Source organism: Pseudorca crassidens, chromosome 5, assembly GCF_039906515.1.
Source record: "Pseudorca crassidens isolate mPseCra1 chromosome 5, mPseCra1.hap1, whole genome shotgun sequence".
NCBI lineage: Eukaryota > Metazoa > Chordata > Mammalia > Artiodactyla > Delphinidae > Pseudorca > Pseudorca crassidens.
The window spans coordinates 66,328,987-66,349,270 of record NC_090300.1 but is presented as its reverse complement, the minus strand read 5'-3'; the positions used below and the strand labels follow the sequence as shown (position 1 = coordinate 66,349,270).

The following is a 20,284-nucleotide window of genomic DNA, read 5'->3' as shown; positions in this document are numbered from 1 at the left end:
TATATGTTGAGTTTCAACAATGTGCACCTGGCCACCTGACACATACAAAGTCATTTAATCATCAAAATGACAAGGTAGAAGTTATCTGAATTCATAGAAATGAGTCAAAGTGTCAGATTATCAATAGCCTCAGTTTTCTCACCTGCAAAGTGGAGATAATAATGCTAACTCATTTGGTTGATATTAAGATTAAATTAAATATGACAATGTATGCAAAATACCCATCACAGTACCTGGTACATACTAAGTGCACAATAAATGGCAAATAATAATAAATACTCCTGTGCCTGGATTATAGTCAGCACACCTCCATAGATCCTTTCCACTCATCCTGACTCCTGGCTGTCCCGTGAGGACCCTGCTTCTGCCGCAGACTTTGAGTTGAGGCTGCTTGTTCTTCCTCTGTCAGTTCAGGTTCTCACCAGAAATAGCAGCCTCACTCAAAGCAATGAGGAGAGCTTAAATAACAGAACACAGAGGCCAACCCGTGTGGATCAAGGAGGAAGAGAGTGGATGGAGTAAGTGCCTTTCTCCTCCCATGCTCCAATCTCCTGTTGGTGCCTGCAATTGGCTGAGTCCAGCTGAAAGCCAGAGGGCAGGGGAGCCCATTGATCTGGTCCATAAAGGTTAGTCTTGAGGGGCCTGGAGCAGGATACAAGAGTGATCTGGAGGAGCAAGAAGAGAATATCCAGCACATCCCCACCTCAGAATCCTTGGGTTCTGGAGGTGGACCACATCCTCCTCATGCCCTAATGATTCTTTCAGATCACTTGTCCACAGATCACCTGGAGCTTGTATTTATCCTCTGTTGACACTCTATCCTCTATTTCTAGCCATTCATCAGCACTATTAATCTTCTGGTCACTGCTTCTCTTTCACTGAAGCCTCAGGATTCCTCTCCAAGTCCTGCTGTCATCCTGGTGACACCAAGTTAATGTGAGTAGCCCAGTCAACATCCAGGACTCTCAGTTTCTAGGCTGCCTCATCTTTAGTGACTTCCAGCTTCCTTCCTCTTTAGCCATCAACCGTATGACCACACCCAAATTCTTGTTAGCAGCTAGAGAAGCTCCCCCTAGGAAATGACAAATTCACATATCCCTATCAAGGACTGTGAGGGCTCTGAACAAGTTAGCCTGACACAGTTTTATGGATGCTGGTAGAAAACACAGAATCTTGGGTCAAAGATGAAGTACAACTTATTAGAGCAATAGCATTAGCCAGAATATCAACATTTTTGTGTTGATTCCCTGGGTTCCAATTCCCACGGGACAATGCAATGAAGGCTAAATGACACCTGCACACTGAGTGGGTTGCATTATAGGAGAGGAATGCTGAGTTTAGGGAACTGGAAACTTCTATAATGGGCAGTAAGCATGCCCTTGCTCTGTCAAGTGATACTAATCTCTATCTTCCAAGGTGTTATGGACCGAATTGTGACCCCCCTAAAATTTGTATGTCAAGGCTCTAATCCCCAGTGTGATGGTATTTGGAGATGGGGACTTTGGGAGATAATTAGGTGTAGATGAGGTCATGAGGTAGGGCCTCCATGATGGGATTAGTGCCCTTAAAAGAAGAGACACCAGGGAGCTTGCTGTCTCTCTCTGCCATGTGAAGGCAAAGCAGTAAGTCAGCCATCTGCAACCAGGAAGAGAACTCTCACCAGAACTCGACCACGCTAGTGCCTTGATCTCAAATTTCCAGCCTCCAGAACTGTGTGAGAGAAGTTTCTGTTGTTTAACCCACCCAGACTATTGAATTTTCTTATGGCAGCCCAAGTAGACTAAGATGCAAGGCTATAAGCAAATATGCCCCTTTGCTCTGGAAGAAAATGCCTTTATCTCAAGGTTGTTTGCTTGCTTACCACTTTTGTTCGGCTGAGTAAATTTGAAGATCTCAATTAGATCTTCATTTAATGATTCATGAATTGGACAGTATCCCATCTTAGCACTTAGAAAGGAGCTCTCAGGACCCGTCCGAAATGGAAGCTTATTATAGGCAGAAGGGGGAGGAAAAAGAAAGCTTCTAGCAAAAGAGTGGATTGTTTCAGGCAAGGTCACCTTCATTTGGGGGAAGCTGTGGGTCTATCAGGCAGATTACCCGACTAGTGCTGACCAGGTAATTCCAGATTGACTGGTTAAAGGACACATTCCTGGGAGAGGCTGAAAATGCAATTAGGTTACGTATTAAGTCTTGTTTTCCTGATGTGGGGCTTAGCACAGGTGACTCCATTTTGGCCTTGTTGTTTCTTTCTTAATGCTATTAAAATGGTAGATACCCCAAGCTCAGTGTTCTTCAGTTGAGATGCAAAACCACTGCATGTTCAGCATTCACCTGGCCCTGTAGGACTTGCAGAACAAGGGGAGCCCCTGCAAACACGATGCACATGATGCTTGTTGTGCTGTGGGTAATAAAGTCTTTTCTTTCTGACCCGGGAGTCTCCTGTTTTCTGCCACCATCTAAACTAATTAGCTTGCAAATAGGGTAAAATCAAATCTCATAGTTGACACCTATGACAGAGCCAAAGTTAATTTATTTTAGTTTCTCAAAGAAGTCATGCCCTGGAAGACATCACAAATGCTACTTTCTCTACCTAGAACATTTCATCCCTTCTCTTTTCCTGGTAACTACCATCAGTTTCTCTGGGAAGCCTTCTCCCCTGCCTCCCGTTCCGTATCCCTTGACAGCATTATTTCCCCCCTCCTCCAAACCCCCAGAGAGCCTTCTGCTTCTCTGACCATAGCACTTCTTCCAATGTATTATAATTCCCTGTTTATTTACTTGGTCCCTTCTTCCCCTGTAGAGTAGGATCTCTGTGAGGACAGAGATAGTGTCTTCTAAAATATATCCCAGATCTAGTACATTGCTGGGCATACTGTAGGTGTTTAATAAGTATTTATGGAATGAATGTGGTGTTATTATACTGATATGCATAAAGCAGTATTAAAACACAGATGAAGGTCATCTAAATCAGCGTGAAGGTCTAAGAGGAAAGCCTTAAAGGGAACCAAAATGTCACCGCCAAGTATGACTCTGACATAAAAGTTATTTTGAGCTGAAGGCAATCAAGAAGCAGTAAATGTGGAAAAAGCTCCCCCTTTTCTTTCTAAAGGCAGGAAATAAATGTTTCCTTTCATGGAGACAGACATCAGCCCAAAGACTAGAGACCAGTGTAAAAGTAAACTCAAAATGGAGTTGGTGTTGCTAAAATACAGCTGGGAGATCATTGAGGAAGTGTGACTTATGCACATCTCAGCCTGGATGGAATCTGACCTTTTGACCACTTATTGTCTTAACACCGGCATCCAGAATATCTATCCAGTGTTCCAGAAACTCAAGATAATTATTCGACTCACCCTAAAATTAGCTCATGACAGCCTACCTACTTATTTGACCCTTACCCTAGAATAACTAGTGAGAGCCTGTCCCTTAAGGAATATTGCCCTAAGGGATTGCCTGAGAGTCCAACATAATTCTTTTTTTTGGCCGTGTGGCTTGTGGGATATCAGTTCCCTGACCAGGGATTGAACCCAGGCCATGGAAGTAAAAGCCCAGAATCCTAAACGCTAGGCCACCAGGGAACCCTCTAATTCTTGAACAACCTTGTGGCTTTTGCCTTTATAAGCCCCTGATTCCTTCTCTTCCCCGGAACACTCTTGGTTTTACCCTAATCTGTGTCTCTGAATTGCAGTTCTTGAGGCCCTAAATAAAGGGTCTTTGCAGCTGCGATATTATTATGAATACTAATTATTAATATTATTGTTCAACAAGAGACACTGGTGTAATCTGCAAACAAGCTTTGTAAACCTAACTCTCATCTTCCTACTTAAGGAAGATAAGCCCTAGTTGGACTACTCCTAGTCCAAGCCTCATTGTCTTGTCAATTCTTCACAAATTGTTTCTTTGTAGAAAAGGTATAAAAACTTCCTGCTCTGGTCACTTCTTCTGGTCTTCATTTTCTTTCGGAGACTCCCATGTACATGTAAAAAATCAATAAACTTTGTGTGCTTTTCTCCTGTTAATGTCTTTGTCACTACCTTTCAGACCTGGCCAGGGACCCTAAGAGGTTGGAGGAAAACTTTTTCCTACAGCTTCCTAGAGGAGGTGACGATTCAAGTTGGTCTGGAGGACAAATTTGTTAGTAGGCAGAGAAGGGAAAGGCGTTTCAGGCAGTGAGGATGGTATATGAACTCGGGAGAAGTAGGGACTGGAAAAGTAGTGCCTTTCAGAAACTGCGGGGTCTTCCCTGGTGGCGCGGTGGTTGGGGGTCCGCCTGCCGATGCAGGAGACACGGGTTCGTGCCCCGGTCCAGGAAGATCCCACATGCCGCGGAGCGGCTGGGCCCGTGAGCCATGGTCGCTGAGCTTGCGGGGCCTGTGCTCTGCAGCGGGAGAGGCCGCAGAGGTGAGAGCCCCGCGTACCGCAAAAAAAAAAAAAAAAAGAAACAAACTACGTATGTTTCAGTATGACTGCAGCTAGGGTCAGAGGGAGGGATGGAGTGGCAGGAAATACAGCTGACGGGTAGGCAAGGGCTGAACATGAAGTTTGAATTTTATCTAGAATCTAGATTTTCATGTCACGCTTGGACTTTTTGTTAAAGGCACATCCTCTTCAGTGTATCATAACGTGAAATGGTGGGCAGAAAAAAGAGTAGTAATTTAAGAAAACTTGGGTTGCAATATTGGTTCCTCCACTCACTTCTCTCTGGGCCTCAGAACCACGGTAAAAAAAAAAAAAGCAGTAATAACATCTATCTTAAGAGTTTTGCGAGGATTAAATGCAGTAACTTAGGTAAAGGTACATGGCATCATTCAATAAATTCGTTTTTCCCCCTCTTTTTCCTGTGGGTCAGTAGGGTGGAGGCCTGGCCGCTTTCGCACGCCCCTCCCAGGTCGAGGTTGGGCACTGCCGGGAAAACTGCTGCCGACCGGACTGCTGCCGACCGGCGGGTCCCTCTCCCTCAGGTTGGTCCGGCCTGGGATCGGCCGCACGGGGGCGCGCTAGGCTGCCCCATGGCACTCTATGGTTCTTCCTTTCGCCCCGGAAGTGGTTCCGGGCAGGGTTTGGTAAGGTCGGGCCATGGTGGGGCAGAGGTTGGGAAGATGGCGTGGCGAGGCTTGGCGCAGAGAGGCTGGGGCTGTGGTCAGGCGTGGGCTCCGCCGGCGGGCGGCCGCAGCTGCAAGGAGCTCACTGCAGCCCTGGGTCAGCCGCGGCTGCTCGGGCGCAGGTAATGGTCGCGTCTCGGGGCTTCTCGCCTCTCGTGCCCTCGGCTCCGGCAGCGCATCCTGAGGGGCGGAGGCCGTGCGGTTCTCTTATGCTGCCCCCGGCTCACCCTCTCTCTTCACCAGCCCCTCCTCTCTCCCTCCCCCTTTACCCCTCGCCTGCGTCCAGTCCTCGCTTCTTGCCGCGCCACCCTGCCCGAGTGCACAGTGACCAGCCCCGGCCCAACTCTCCGTGAGCCCGCGGTGGCCCCTTTCCCATCCGGAGGGACGGGAAAAGTAATCTGTGAGGGCTGATTGCGCACCACGCCTCATAATCCTGCGAGCAAGAGTTAACACCGCTGGTAGAATGGCAGGGCTGAGATTTTATTCTGTCAGTCTTTATAAAACCTTTGTTTTACTACAAATTACCTTCTTTATCGTTTAGAGAACTCTGTAAGGGAAGGCGGAGTCAGAGGAGCGCATCACTTTGCCTCTTGCAGAGTTGTAGGAGAGGCTTTTCTGTTAAAGAAATTGGGAAGTGGAGTATTTGGTTTCTACATGACTTGGAAAGAAAAGTCAATTTTTCCCGAGTAGAAGCTGTATGAAGAGTACGGTCTATCAGTATTTGCTGCTTTTGCATTAGAGTAATTCAACTCTAAATTGAGAGAAGAGAGAAATCCCTGAACTAATATTCTGATGTGTATTTGGCTCTGAAATTTCTTCCTGTTCTTTAACAGAATTTCAGCTCTGCCAGTTTCTGACTTGGTTAGATGTGTGCCTGGAATCCACCTGACTGATAGTAGCAAGGAACATGAAGTGTTTATCAACATGGGGATTAGCCAGTGGTAAATAATTGAGGCTCCAACATGGTGGAGCCATCCTTAAGTTTAAAGTCACCTGGAGTGTTTTTAGACTATTTCCCAGGCCCTATCCCAGTCCTTCCTGTCATCTTGCCCGGTGCTGGGGGGCGGGGAGTGAAAGAACCTGCAGTTCTAAACAAGCACTGCATGTGTGTAGGATCAGAAATTTGTGGAAAACTGGCTTATATTGTACCTTAACTTCATGATACACTGGAACATGGAGCCTCAGGCACTAATCTTAAACTCCTGAGGAGATGGAGAATGAGGTCAGGTGGAGGTGGTGGTTGATTTCAGTGGTCCTGATTCCATTTCCACTTTACTCCAAATCCCAGTCGAAATTGCATGGTTTGAGGGGGAGGAAAAGTGAATACAGTTATTAGGAGGCAACAGGTGTTAAATATTCAAGATATGTGTTAGGAAGGGAAAGGAAAAGAACTAACTTGGTTAATGAGGCCATTTAAAAAAAAAACATGTGATGTTGAAGATTAGCATCACAATTTTTTAGTTTGTCATTTATATGCAGAGTTTGAAATTGACATTTTTTGTGGTGACACTGAAAAATGTGCATTACAAGAGATTGTAGGTAAGCCTGAAATATAATAGAATATATGTCTACTTTCCTCTAGAAAGCATGAGTTTCCTTGTATATAACTTTATTAGGTCTGCTTTCACTTCTAGTGGTTCTAAAATTAGTATGTGGAGGAATGAAGTCATGGATATGGTTAAAAAGCAGAGGTCTGGGCTCAGTCCTTGTGATTTTGATGTAATGGGCCTGAAGTGTGGCTGAGAATTTGCATTGTTTTCGTCTTACAAGAACTACAGGTGGTGATATTCCTCAAAATTTCTGCAAACAATAGCAGGCCCAAGGCAGCCCACCAGCCAAGAATGGTTTCTATGTCTTTAAAGGGTTGCAAAACAAAACACTATGCCGCAGAGTTTTAAATTGTTCTTCACAAAGACTAAAATGTTTATTGTCTGGCTCTTTACAGAAAAAAGAGACTATTTCACTTAGGGTTTTCAGAAACTTTACCATGATCAAACTGTTGGCAGCACTGCTGAAAAATGGTTTAGGTCTGAAAGAAGCCTGCGTAATTTGTCAGTTGTATAGAACTAGCTAAGAGAAGAAAATAGTTGATTGTAGCACTTACACGGAGCTTAAATCTTTTAGATTAGGATAACAATCTTAAGATATCTTTAGGTTAAATACCTGACAAATTAGTAAATCAGGTATATTCAATTATTTTCCCTGTTTAATTCACCATGTATTAACTCAAGGTGAGTTTTAAGAAAATAATTGTGGCATGCAAGAGTTTATGCCCCTTCCCCTAAATACAACTATTTTCTTTTAAGTGGGATGAGTCTGTTGTGTGTGTGCTTGGACACGTCTTGTCTCCATTTGCACAATAGGCCACTTCTACTCAGTTTATTCACACAAATCTATAGTAACATAGACATTAGTGCTGACTTGTACGATATCTAAGTGGCATTGTCTTTATCCTCACACTGTTGAAAACAATTCACTAGATCGTGTTATCTCACCACTAAGGCAACAGATATATAGACATGACTTTTCAATTTAAAAGTTACGGGATGATATTAAAAAATGGAACCATAACAATTGTGTGGTTAGTGGTAACTCAAGCATTCATAAGATCTTCCCACTTTGAGCACGTTACATTGCTTTCACAAATCACTAGTTATTGGCAGAAGGACCAAAGCACAGAGCAAAAAGGCAGGCCTGTCCTCATGAGTTGGTATATACCTTTTGTGACTCTTTCCTCCCATCCCACCCCCATGCATTTTATTGTGTTGCTTCCTTTGTTTTCTAGACTTATTTCAGGTCATTTATTTTTCCATATTACCTACCCATATGAATGGTTAGAGCTTAAGAACCTAGGCCTTTAAATATGATATCAAACATTTGCAGTTGGAGACATTTATTACACTTTTCCTGGTTGGTTTTACTTCTAAGAAATGTAAAACAAAAGCTCACTAAGGACAGAGAACGTACCTTGTCATATAATGTGTGATGAAGTACTTATTACATCTAAAAGCATCCTTGTACCAACAGAAAACCCAGCTCTAGCTGACCTTAATAATTAGGGGAATTTATTGGTTTATACCGTTAAAAAGTCCAGAGGTGAGCCTGGCTTCTGGGTGAGGCAAGATCGTGTTTCAGATTGTCACCAGGACTCCATTTTCCTCCATGGCTTGGCTCTGCTTCCTAAACGTTGGCTTTATGCTCTCAGTATGCTATCTCCTTGTTGTAAGATGGCTGTCAGCAGCTCTTGGGGCTATATACTTGTAGGTTCAAGTCCAGCAGAAAAGATTCTCTTCCCCAGTATTACAAACAAAATCTTGAAATTTGAATGTCACTGGACTGGATTGGCCTAACTTGGGATGCATGTTCATCTTTGAATTCCTTAAAGTTGCCAGGGATGTGGGACGTGTAGGTTCGCTTAAGCCAGTCAGGAGCTTGGTGTGCCTCCCCAAACCAAGTGGCTGGAAATTCCAGGGTACCCTTAGGTGCGGATGCTAGGATTGAGCCAAAAAAGCTCACTGTCAGTCCTAGTGAAACTCTTGTATTGGAATACTTTGGTTACAAATCCTAATTTTAAAATTCTAGTCAGATAGGATTAACCTGTAGATAACCATTGTAATTTAAGTAGAAATGTTGTTGGAAGGATGAGGGATTAGATTCTAGCTCCTGCTGTTCAAAGTGGTTCATGAACGAGCAGTTCAGGACAGGGTTTGCCAAACATATTTTGTAAATGGCTCGATAGAAAATAGGGCCACGTAGGTCACTGTCAGATATTCTTTTTCTTTTAAACAACTCTTTTAAGCAATAATAAATGAGACAACTGAGGAAGCTGCTACCAGATCAGGTTCTGCTAACCAAAGTAAGAACTATGCTGTCTCCACCGTTATTTTCACTAGCAGAAGTCATGCCTCGTGTGCTGCCTCTCACTCAACTCAGTTCTGACTTCAGGTGTTGTGCTGATGTATCTGATTAACAGGCCCTGATCACATCTCGAATACTAACCAAAAGGATACCTGGGAAATAGTTCTTAGCTTTCCAGTCCCTGCAGCATGTGAATGTACCATAGGTGAAAGGAATAGGTGTTCAGTGAGCCAAGTCATAGTACTTAATTCTATCCAACAAGTTCTGTATGTCCAACTCTAATTCCCAGTGTATGTATTCCTAACATGTATTTTGCATCTGAACTGCATCTGGGGCCAATTTGTTCTTGGTGTCCTCAGTCCCACACTTAACTTCTGTTGAGATTCTCAAGGTAAATATTATTCTAGGCAAAAGGTCTGGCTTTGCGTCAAATCCAGATTCCCAACCTGGTGTATTTGTATTCCTTTTCAAGTATTGTGCTTCAGAATTGTAAATGAGTTGATGAGCTGTAGAAGAACTGATTGAGTACATATCCTGGAGTATTAAGCTGTTGGAGATATAAAGAAATCTCATCCTTCATATTTCTTGGTCTAAAAGGAAGAAAATGTGGCCTACTGGTTGGGATTCTGGGTTCTCACTGCCGTGACCCAGGTTCAATCTTGGTTGGGGAGCTGAGATCTTGTAAGTCACGAGACGTGACCAAAAAAAAAAAAGAATACCAGAAACCAACAACATTGGGTTACGATTTTTTTTTAACTTATTTATTTATTTTTGGCTGCGTTGGGTCTTCGTTGCTGTGCGCAGGCTTTCTCTAGTTGCAGCAAGCGGGGGCTGCTTCATGGTGGTGTGCGGGCTTCTCATCGCGGTGGCTTCTCGTTGCGGAGCACGGTCTCTGGGCACATGGGCTTCACTAGTTGTGGCTCACAGGCTCAGTAGTTATGGCTCCCCGGCTCTAGAGCGCAGGCTCAGTAGTTGTGGCACATGGGCTTAGTTACTCCATGGCATGTGAGATCTTCCCGGACCAGGGCTCGAACCCGTGTCCCCCTGCATTGGCAGATGGATTCTTAACTACTGCTGCCACCAGGGAGGCCCTGGGTTACAATTTGTAACCATTTACAGGGAAACATTTAAAGGAAACATATTCCTATTACTTTATGTCACATCTTTGGGGTTTTTGGCCCAAAGTGGTGTTACTTGTAATTTATTTACTAGACCTAGCTCTAAATTACTTCGGAATATTTAATAAAAATCAAATCCAATTGCAAAGGATTAACATCTGCCACTTTTAAAGCTGTTATCAGTTAGGAATGCATTTGGCTATAAGTTAATTGTTGCTTAAAGAAACGAGAGGAGTATTTAGCATAAAATGATTGGAGGTAGGTGGCTATTGTCTTTGCTCAGTGGCTCAAAAAATGTTAAGGTTAGTTTCTGAAGCCCTTGGCCTTTCTCTGGGCATTCAAGATGACTGCCTCATCTCTAGGAAATTGCGTCCTTTTTCAAGGCAAAAAGAAGTGGGAGGGATGTGACATTAGTGATACCTCCAATTTTATCAGATAAGCAAAACCTTTTCAAGAGGTTTCTAAACAGTTAAGTCTCATTTTGTCAGAACTCTGTAATATGGCCATCCCTAGCCATAGGAGAGACTGGTAAAGTGAAGATATTTATCTTTCCTAGGCTCTGCAGAAAAAGCAGGCAACAGAACAAGAACTAGAAATAGATTTGCAATTAGCCATTCAACAGTTACTTGCTATAGGATATTCATAAGACTGGGAACAGGTTCTGAAGTTCAGAGCCATTCAGAGCAGCATTGGCATTGTTTGACTAAGTGTACTGCTTTCCGAAATAGATTTTGTTGAAAGAAGTAGCACTTATTTGTTAGTACAAATTCTAAATTATTAGAAGTTTCAAGGTGAATTACTTTATCATCATCACCCATCCTCACCATGTGATGTCTGAGAAGTTGAACTGTGGCGTAGACTTAGTGTTGAAGACAGCATTTTAGGTGAGTAATGGTAATAGTAGCTATACCATTTTTCTGAGTTTCGTGTTTCCAAATGCCTGCTAGACATCACCTGGGTGTTCTACCAATGCTAAAAATACTTCATTGCAATATAATTTACATGTAGTAAAACATATAAGTATTAACGCATACAGCCCATTAGTTCTGACAAATGTATACACCTGTGCAACCATCACCTAAAAATAAAGATACTGCCCATCATTCCATCAAGTTCCCTCTTGCCCCTTTCCAATCAAGTCCCACTTTACGCAACCACTATTAATTTTTTAAAAAAATTATTTATTTATTTATTTTTGGCTGCGTTGGGTCTTCATTGCTGTGCGCAGGCTTTCTCTAGTTGCAGCGAGCAGGGGCTACTCTTCGTTGTGATGCATGGGCTTCTCATTGAGGTGACTTCTCTTGTTGCAGAGCACGGGCTCTGGGTGCGCGGGCTTCAGTATTTGTGGATGAGGGCTCAGTAGTTGTGGCTCATGGGCTCTAGAACGTGGGCCCAGTAGTTGTGGCGCATGGGCCTAGTTGCTCCACAGCATATGGAATCTTCCTGGACCAGGGCTCGAACCCATGTCCCCTTCATTGGCAGGTGGATTCTTAACCACTATACCACCAGGGAAGTCCACCACTATTGATTTTGGTCACCACAAATTATTTTTGCCTGTTCTTTAGCTTGATATGCATTAATGGAATCACACACATTATGTGCTCTTTTGTGTTTGACTTCTTTTACTCAGCAGTGTTTTTGAGATTCATCCGTGATGTGCGATCAGTAGTTTTTCACTGAGTGATACAGTTGGCCCTCTGTATCTCCAGGTTCCTCATCCATGTATTCAAACAACTGTGGATGGGGAATGTCACTGTATTATGTCATTTTATATAAGGGATTTCAGCATCCCGAATTTGGTATGCGCAGGGAGTCCTAGAACCAGTCTCCCGTGGATACTGAGGGACCACTGTATTCCATTGTATGAATATTACACAGTTCATCCTTTCCCCTGTTGATGGAAATTTAAGTTCCAATTTTTACCTGTTAGAACTGAGCTGATGTGATTGCAGGTATTTTAAACAGTGCCCAAGATGGAATTATTCATCTCTCATTTTCCAGTTTCCTATTTTGGTGCCTCTGATTTTCCTTGTCTTAGTGAGTAGTACCACCTTCCTTTCAGTTATTCAGAATAAAACCAATAATCATTCTTGACCCCTTCTTTCTTCTAACATAATTATTGACCCTTTCTTTATTAGGAACTGGCCTTGGTGGTGGAGATAAAATGAATACAGAAGTGATAATCTAGTTATGGTACAGGCAATAAATGAGACAAGTATAAGAGTACATACAGGATGCTTTAGAACTCTAGGAGTACAGAGGAGACACCCAGCCTGCGAGAGTTTAGGAAGGCTTCCTGGAGGAGGAAATAAATGAACTGAATTTTGAAGGGCACGAAAAAGTTAAAGGGAAGTAAGTACCGCAACAAAGGAGTAGCATTGCTCAATTTGGTGGGGTGATGAAAAATTTACTGTGAGATTTAAAGCAGGGGAATGATAATATATTTGTGCCTAATAAAATGTGGAGGATGAGTTGGAGTAAGGCAGTATTAGAAGCAGTGAGATCTGTTAGGAAATGGTAGAGTATTCCAGGCCAAAAGGGATGAACTAAGGGATTGTGTGGGAATTAGGGAGAGAATGTTGGCCCTCTAAGAGGGCATTTGAGGAAGTGTTGAATGTTTGTGGAAGAGTGATATGAGGAAAGAAGAACGTGCAACATGTTAAAATGTTTGAACTTAAGTCAGCTGTTGCTGTTGTTTAGGCATGGGGTACGGGACTAGATTAGGAGTGAAAAAAATATTTGACAGATTTGGTTTTAAATTAGATGGTAAGAATTAAGCAGAGAGAACTCCATAATGACTTCTAGATTTTTAATCTTAGTGATTAAGATAACTGTGGGCCCACTGAAAGAATAAAGAAGTCAGAAAATGGAGCTTGTAGAAGGGGATGAATTCCCTTCTGAATATATTGATTTTAAAGTAATAGGGAGCATATCCAAGTAGAATTATTCAGTATATAGTTGGAAATACAAGACAAGAAAATTGAGGCTGGGACTAGAGACAAATATTTGAATCATTTACTTGCTTAGAAGTCATCCGGGCCACAGAAATGAACTTTTTCTTTTATTCAACCAAAGTGTTTCAAGGCCCACGTTACAAAGGTGAGAAGACCTGTCTGACTGGCAGACAGGAGTTCTATGAGTCTGAAGGATATAGTAGGATTAGAGTACAATGAGAACAAACAGGAAGGGGCCTCTACATGGTCTACCTGGGGGAAATTACCATTTTACAAAAGAAAAAAATGCTTCACAAATTTATATGGGTTCAGTTTGAATGGAGAATGTGTAAAGGAACTGTTAGAGCCTTTAAGTATATCTGTCTTTATGGGATAGGAGAAAGGGGGAAGCCGTTAGGAAAGCACGTGTGAAGAGCAGGGAGTGCAACCTTACAGGCGCTGACAGGTGTGATCAGTAGTGTCAGATGTTTTGAGGAGGTCAAGCTATAAGGACTCAAACAAGAAAACCCTTTATAGAACATCTAGTTGGGTGTCCCCCAAACTGGTAGTGAAGTAAATAGGGGGCAAGGTGGGGAAAATCTGCCAATTTGTAATGGTTAGTACTTATAAAAGGAAAATCATTATTTGATTTAAATGTTTGGCCAAACTTCAAAAAAAATAAAGCTATTCTGTGCTAATTCAAACCACAACTTGTAGTTCTCCAGCTTTTTACAGGATTGCAGACTGTGTGGGGGATGGATACAAATTATTCTGTTGATTGATACACAGTAACGGCACAAACAGATGCCCTGTAAAGCTGCTGTAGTTTATGTCTCTCCTTTTTCAGAAGGGCACAGTTCATTGTTTTGACTGAATCCTACCTGGGAGTAGGAGTCTTGGTGGCTTTGGGGCTGCATAGTGAGAATAAACTGAAATGGTGATGATGCACGTCAGTTGGGGAGGCTCGTAGAGGTTGATGTTTGCAAGATGCAGCTCTGTTTCTTCCTTCCTTCCCTCCTTCCTTCCTTCTTTCCTTCCTTCCTATTTATTTTCCTTATTTTTTTTGGCTGCATCGGGCCTTAGTTGCAGCACACGGGATCTTCGTTGAGGCACACAGGATCTTTAATTACCACACTCGGTCTCTGTTGCTGCGCTCAGGCTTCTTACTAGTTGCGGTGTGAGGGTTTTCTGTCTCTAGTTGTGGTGCGCGGGCTCCAGGGTGCATGGGCTCTATAGTTGTGTTGCGCGGGCTCCAGAGCACAAGGGCTCTGTAGTTTGCGGCACGCAGGCTCTCTCATTGAGGTGCGTGATCTCAGTAGTTGTGGCGCGTGGGCTTAGTTGTCCCGAGGCATGCGGGATCTTAGTTCCCCAATCAAGGATCGAACCCACGTCCCTGCAGCTCTGTTTCTAATCTGTTATTTTCCCCTATAGGTTTAATGTTTTTATTCAGCAAAAATGTGGATTCAGAAAAGCACCCAGGAAGGTTGAACCTCGAAGATCAGACACAGGAACAAGTAGTGAAGCATACAAGAGAAGTGCTTTGATTCCTCCTGTAGAAGAAACAGCCTTTTATCCTTCTCCTTATCCTATAAGGACTCTTGTAAAGCCTTTGTTTTTTACTGTTGGGGTAAGAGCTCACGTCACTAGGAGTTACCTACCTTGCTGCAGGTGTAGTGTTAAAGTATCAATACTACTTGTCCTATTTGGGCTCCCTTAAAGACAAGTGGAGTGGGATCAAAAGGATCTGGGGTCATGATTACAATAGAACATGAATTTAATAATTGCTGTTAGAGTATGGGTCATTTATGTAAGCCCTGGAGAAGAAACTCATGGGCCTCTTATTTGGTATAACAATGCAAGTGATACTGAGTTGATATTTTGAATTTTATTGGAAAAGTTCTAACTGTAAACAGGCCCCAGGGTACTGTAACGTTAATAAAATGGGAAACAATTAAGTGTTCTTTTCACCTAGTAAGTTTCAGTGAGCCAGATGTTCCTTATGTTTATAAAAAGCAATGAAAATGAAATATCATCCTTGGAACTACGTATAGATCTATTTAAAAAAATTTTTCTTTTGTAATATATTTATTTTATATAGTTTACAGGCTGTGCATTTGGATCAGCTGCCATTTGGCAATATGAATCACTGAAATCCAGGGTGCAGAGTTATTTTGATGGTATAAAAGCTGATTGGTTGGATAGCATAAGACCACAGAAGGAAGGAGACTTCAGAAAGGAGGTAAAGATAAACATGGCATTTTTTTTGTTCTAGTTGATCAGTTTTTGAAGTCTGGTTATTTCTGAAGTGTTTTTAGTTAATGGCAACATTAGATCAGTAGATGTGAAGTCATTGCAGTTAATATTCTTCTTTAGAGTCATTTCATTGTAGTAAGTATCAATGTTTCGTATGTCTGGCAACGTTGTACTTAACAGTGTTCCAAGAAGTTTGTCCCTCTACCCACATATCAAGAATCACCACAGATAGTTGTTAAAAATTAATGTTTTGGAGCCTCTTCCAGCTCTACTAATGGCCACTGTTTTACTTTTAGAGTACATATTAGAATCACAGGGAGTTTTATGCTTGAGGGGTAGAGATACTATGTGGGTTTTAAAAAGCTTCTCAGTGACATGATGTTTATATATCTCTGATAAATAACCACTGTTGATGTTTTTTCTAACTGTGCTCAGGGGATCAAGATGCAAGAAAAGGGTACAAATATAGAGCTTTTAGAACTTTTCATTATTTCATATGCAAGTTGATGGCCTTCCTTCTACCTGATTTTCTTAAAATGTTGCCTTTTAGATAAAGTGTATATTTTATTTCATTTGCCAGTACTTATTGAGCAGAGACCATAGGCTAATTTGTGGATCCAGGTCCATTTATTTTTCAAGCACCTCCGTATTTTTTTATGACACACTGCTCTTCCAGTTTGGAGAGAGTGTGATATCCTCTTCAGTTTTCTCCTTCCTAGGAACTTCTTATATCCTGGCTAGTGAGAGAGCAGCCTTGGGTTTTCTTTTTCCTAATGATAGTTGAAGGTTCCTCTAAGTAGGGAGAAGGATTCATTCCTCCTTGTTTCCCCATAGACACAAGAAGCATGAGCCCTACCAGTTCTAGACAGGCTTTATGTCAGAAAAACAATGGATGTAATATTTGCAGGTAAAACCTGCAGTAATGAGCAGTGGTTTTTATTCAGTACAATATGTTTGAGAAGATAGTAACACTGACCTATTCCACAGTCCTGGATCCCTTGAAAGCTACAGGCTTCTGCACTATAAAGTTTTGATACCCAAATTGTTCCTTGGAATGGTGAAAATGACACATGCAATATACATAATCTTCATCCAAAGATGGATTTGTTTAAAGTAGTTAAATGATAAGAGATAAAATATAAAATCCATGTTAAAGAAAATTGAAATAACACATAAATATATCATGGGAAGTGAAAGTCCTGGGAACCCGTGCCCCACTACTACATATGCAGTGAGTAAGGTCTGAGAGTTCACACACATTTAAATTGTTGTTGACCTTGAACAACTCAGGGGTTGGAGAGCTGCCCCTCCACGCAGTGGCACACGTGCCTGTAACTTTATAGTTGGACCTCTGTAACAGCGGTCCCACATCTGTGGATTCCACCAACTGCGAATGGTGTAGTATATTGTAGTACATATTTATTGAAAAAAATCTGCATATAAGTCCAGTGCAGTTCAAACCCCTGCTGTTCAAAGGTCAACTGAATTACAAAAATGGAATCATTGTTGTGCATGAATCAAATATATGTTGATCTGTAACTTTTTTCCTTTACCTTGGGTTTCTTTCTGTATTAGTATACAAAGTCTGGTTCAGTTTCATAGTTAGAACATAGTTTTTTTTAATTAAAAAACTTTAATCATGGAAAATTTCAAAGGTAAAGTAAAAAGAGTGAAGAGAATAGTATAATGAACCCCTATCATCCAATGTCAACAATTATTGACACATAGCCAACTTTGTTTCATCTGGTTCCCTTTCTTTCCCTTCCTTCCCCACCACTGATTACTATAAAGCAAATTCTAGGCATATATCATCTATAAAATTTCAAGGTGTGTCCCTAAAAGATTATGATTCTGTCTTTTTCTAAACCTCAATCTAGTATTATACCTTTAAAAAAAAAGGCAATTTTAGTAGAAAATATTCTTGGTTAGAATTTTAAAACTAGATTGGGTCTTGGTGAACAATCACTTGATAGTGTGCTAGGTACTTTATGTTATTGATATTCCTCACAGTGGTATTGCTATATATCTGTTACTGTCTCCATTTTATGTATCAGGAAACTGAAGTTTAGAAGTTATTTGAGGTCACAGAGCTTATCAGTGGCTTTGTGTAGAGAATGCAGGCTGTCTGACTATAAAACACCTGTGTTTTCCACTCTATCACATATTTGTTATGTCTGTTGTTCAGTAGAGATTTTTATAGATGAGGACTCTTTCATTTATGCACAAAGGATTTTCTTTCTTGCTTTTCATTTACATAGCCTGAAATTATTTACTATACGGTGATAAGCAATTTTTCTTCTGTTTTAGATTAACAAGTGGTGGAATAACCTAAGTGATGGCCAGCGGACTGTGACAGGTTTGTGTTAGCTTACACGTTTTAGCCATTCAAGGGAAGAGAAATCAAACCAAAAGGTACAGTATGTCATAGTCAATGGCTTTTGTACCATGCTCATCAGTGGTTTAGAAGACAGAGTTTCTGTACCTTCAGACTAATGTAATGGTTTGAAAATAGTGTGGCATAAAGGTATACATGAGGCTCTGGGTCAGTTATTTTCTAATTTTGATCTAGTATGATATTGATCAAATGATCTATCTTTGTTGTAAAATCCTAGCTTGTGAAATAGGTTATGAGTAATTATTACTTTCCCATTAAAGTAACTAAAGGGGACATTGATTAAGTACCTTCTTTATGCAGCATGCTTTATACATATTCTCTCTGTACCTCACAGGGTTGCTTACAGGGTAGTTATCTCCCTTTTTACAGATAAGGAAACTGGCTTTCAGAGAAGGAACTTTTCGAAGGTCACACTGCTAGTAAGTAAGAGCTGAGTTTCAAAACCCAGGTCTGTCTCATCCTAAAGCCGGTTTTCTCTTTTCTATACCATGCTGTTTATAAAATCCTCTTTAAATGTAAGCATGACATGTATATCACCATGATAATTTGTTTTTTTAAATTTTTATGGAAGACAGATCTGGCTCTTCAAGGTAACACTTGTGCAATATATTATGGACTTGGTTATTTTGAGAAATTTGGGGAAATGGATTTGTAAGTTCTTTAACAATTGTGCAGATAGGGAAAAAAATCTTCCTAGAGAAATAGCAAAATACTGCTTTTCCTTAAATATGGTTAGACTTAATGGTACTCTTAATTTTCTGTACCTACTTAAGTGGAGAAAAGGTGCTTATGTTTCTTCATTCAGACTGTCTGGAAGGTTTAATTTTTCTCTCTCCTTGGTGGAACCTGATCCTGTCTTCAAGCTTATGGTTTAGACATTGCTTCCTGCAGGAAGTGCTTTTTTTCTGAACTCATTGCACTTTTTAACCACTTATAACACAGCCTGCCTTATATAATTGTACATGTATCATCTTTGAGGACAGTGATGAGATTCATTTTGCTATAGCTCCTAGCACATACCTGGCACACAGTAAAGGCATTCAATTAAAATCTATTGAGTGAATGAATGTCGATGAGATCTTGAATCAAAAGATTGAGATTTTTCAAAGTATATTGCCATACTGTATAATTGATTAGTTAGTGAGGTCTTAATAAATATGATAACTTCAAAAATAGCTATGTAATAACACATGTTTCCATAGGAATTAATTGGGATTTTTGGTTTGTTTGCTTGTTTTCTGAAAATTAATAGCCTTTCCTTAGGGTAGCAAAGTTTTCATTTTTCTTGATATTTTCAAAGTATCTCACAATTAGTTGATACTTAGTGTTCTTTGAAGATTGTGAAGATTTTGTCATTTAACATTTGAGGAAACCTGGGACCAGAATTTAAAACCTTTTTCATGCCAGGAAATGGTTTATCCAAAGAAGTGTTGGTATTTGGAGATAATTAAAAATCAGAATTCTTTCCCTTAGGTGACGTTGCAGTGTAACTAGCAGCTTGAGTATAAAGTACTTCGAACCACATAAATGTGAATGGTCATGCTAAAGACCTTAAATACTTGTCAGGTTAGCTAAGTGACTTTTAAAGGCTGAGGAAATGCTCTTTGATCTGTTCAGTGTCATCTCAAACTCCTTCAGGAAATAATTATTCTGGTAGCAGTGAATCTAGCCTCACTGTTGGTGTGCTTTATAATCAGTTAGCTATGTACTAAAATTTCAGTGGTTAATAAACTTGTGCTTTAGTTATATCTTGTCTCTTTTCAGAGGTGCCGGTTCATTCCACTGACCTTGCTTAGCCCCTCGATTGCTTCCTTTAGGCTGATTCTAAGTGAGGTTGGCTCAGCTCCTGGCTTTTATTGAGGATGGGGTGACAGATTCATTCTGTGCCATATTTTCCTTGGATTGTAGCTGTTCTCTGAGTGTTTTTCTTTTTGTATTTTGAAAGAACTTGACAAGTCCTTAGGCCACTGACCTAGAAAGTTTCAAAGCTCTGTGAGACTGGTGTGCTTCTTTGCTCTGTAGTATTCACACCTAGACACTGGCAGCTTGAAAGCTGTAGCAGGTTAAAGATTTTGCAGTTTTACACCAAACATTTCATGTAAGAATTCCTTGCTATCTGAACCTAATGTGCTCATGGATTTGGATGGCAAGATTTTGGTTATAGCAAATTCAGACAGCAAAATGTTTTATCCAAATGCATTTGTTTCCTGAGCTTGAGGTGTAACAAGGGATATCTCAAATTTATCCATATCTCTTTTGAGTCCTAGGTTTGGATAAGAACAGTTGAAATCATAAGGGATACCTGTAATTTACTTTATCTTTAAGGTGGAATCCAGTGGTGAGGTGAAAAACCTCCCTTAGAGCTGATAGCAGTTTTGGAGTCCCTAGTTTTTGACTCTTCTAGCTCAATCTGTCCCTGGAAATCACTTTGTCAAGGTCTACCAGAGAACTGGTCTTAATCCCTTAATCTTTTTTTTTCTTATCTGGTTTAGGGATTTTTTTTTTTTGGTCTTAATTGTTACACAGACATATCTCCCCAAACTTCACATTGCTCTGAAAAAGTTGTTACAAGTTCACTTGGTGCTTGTAGGATGAAGGGGGAGCATCAAGTAGCATTCTTCAAAG

At 41.0% G+C, this 20,284-nt stretch overlaps 1 protein-coding gene across 2 annotated transcripts in view; it reads left to right on the top strand.

Annotated features, from left to right (window-relative positions):
• The first annotated feature begins 5,063 nt into the window (after positions 1-5,063).
• PARL (presenilin associated rhomboid like) overlaps positions 5,064-20,284 on the top strand; it is a 64,898-nt gene continuing 49,677 nt past the window's right edge. For both annotated transcript variants that reach the window (XM_067738225.1, XM_067738224.1), the window contains exons 1-4: positions 5,064-5,224; positions 14,443-14,638; positions 15,110-15,250; positions 17,572-17,620. In XM_067738225.1, the coding sequence (XP_067594326.1) occupies positions 5,100-5,224; positions 14,443-14,638; positions 15,110-15,250; positions 17,572-17,620 (511 nt within the window). In that variant the 5' untranslated portion in view covers positions 5,064-5,099. The remainder of the gene's footprint in view (positions 5,225-14,442; positions 14,639-15,109; positions 15,251-17,571; positions 17,621-20,284) is intronic.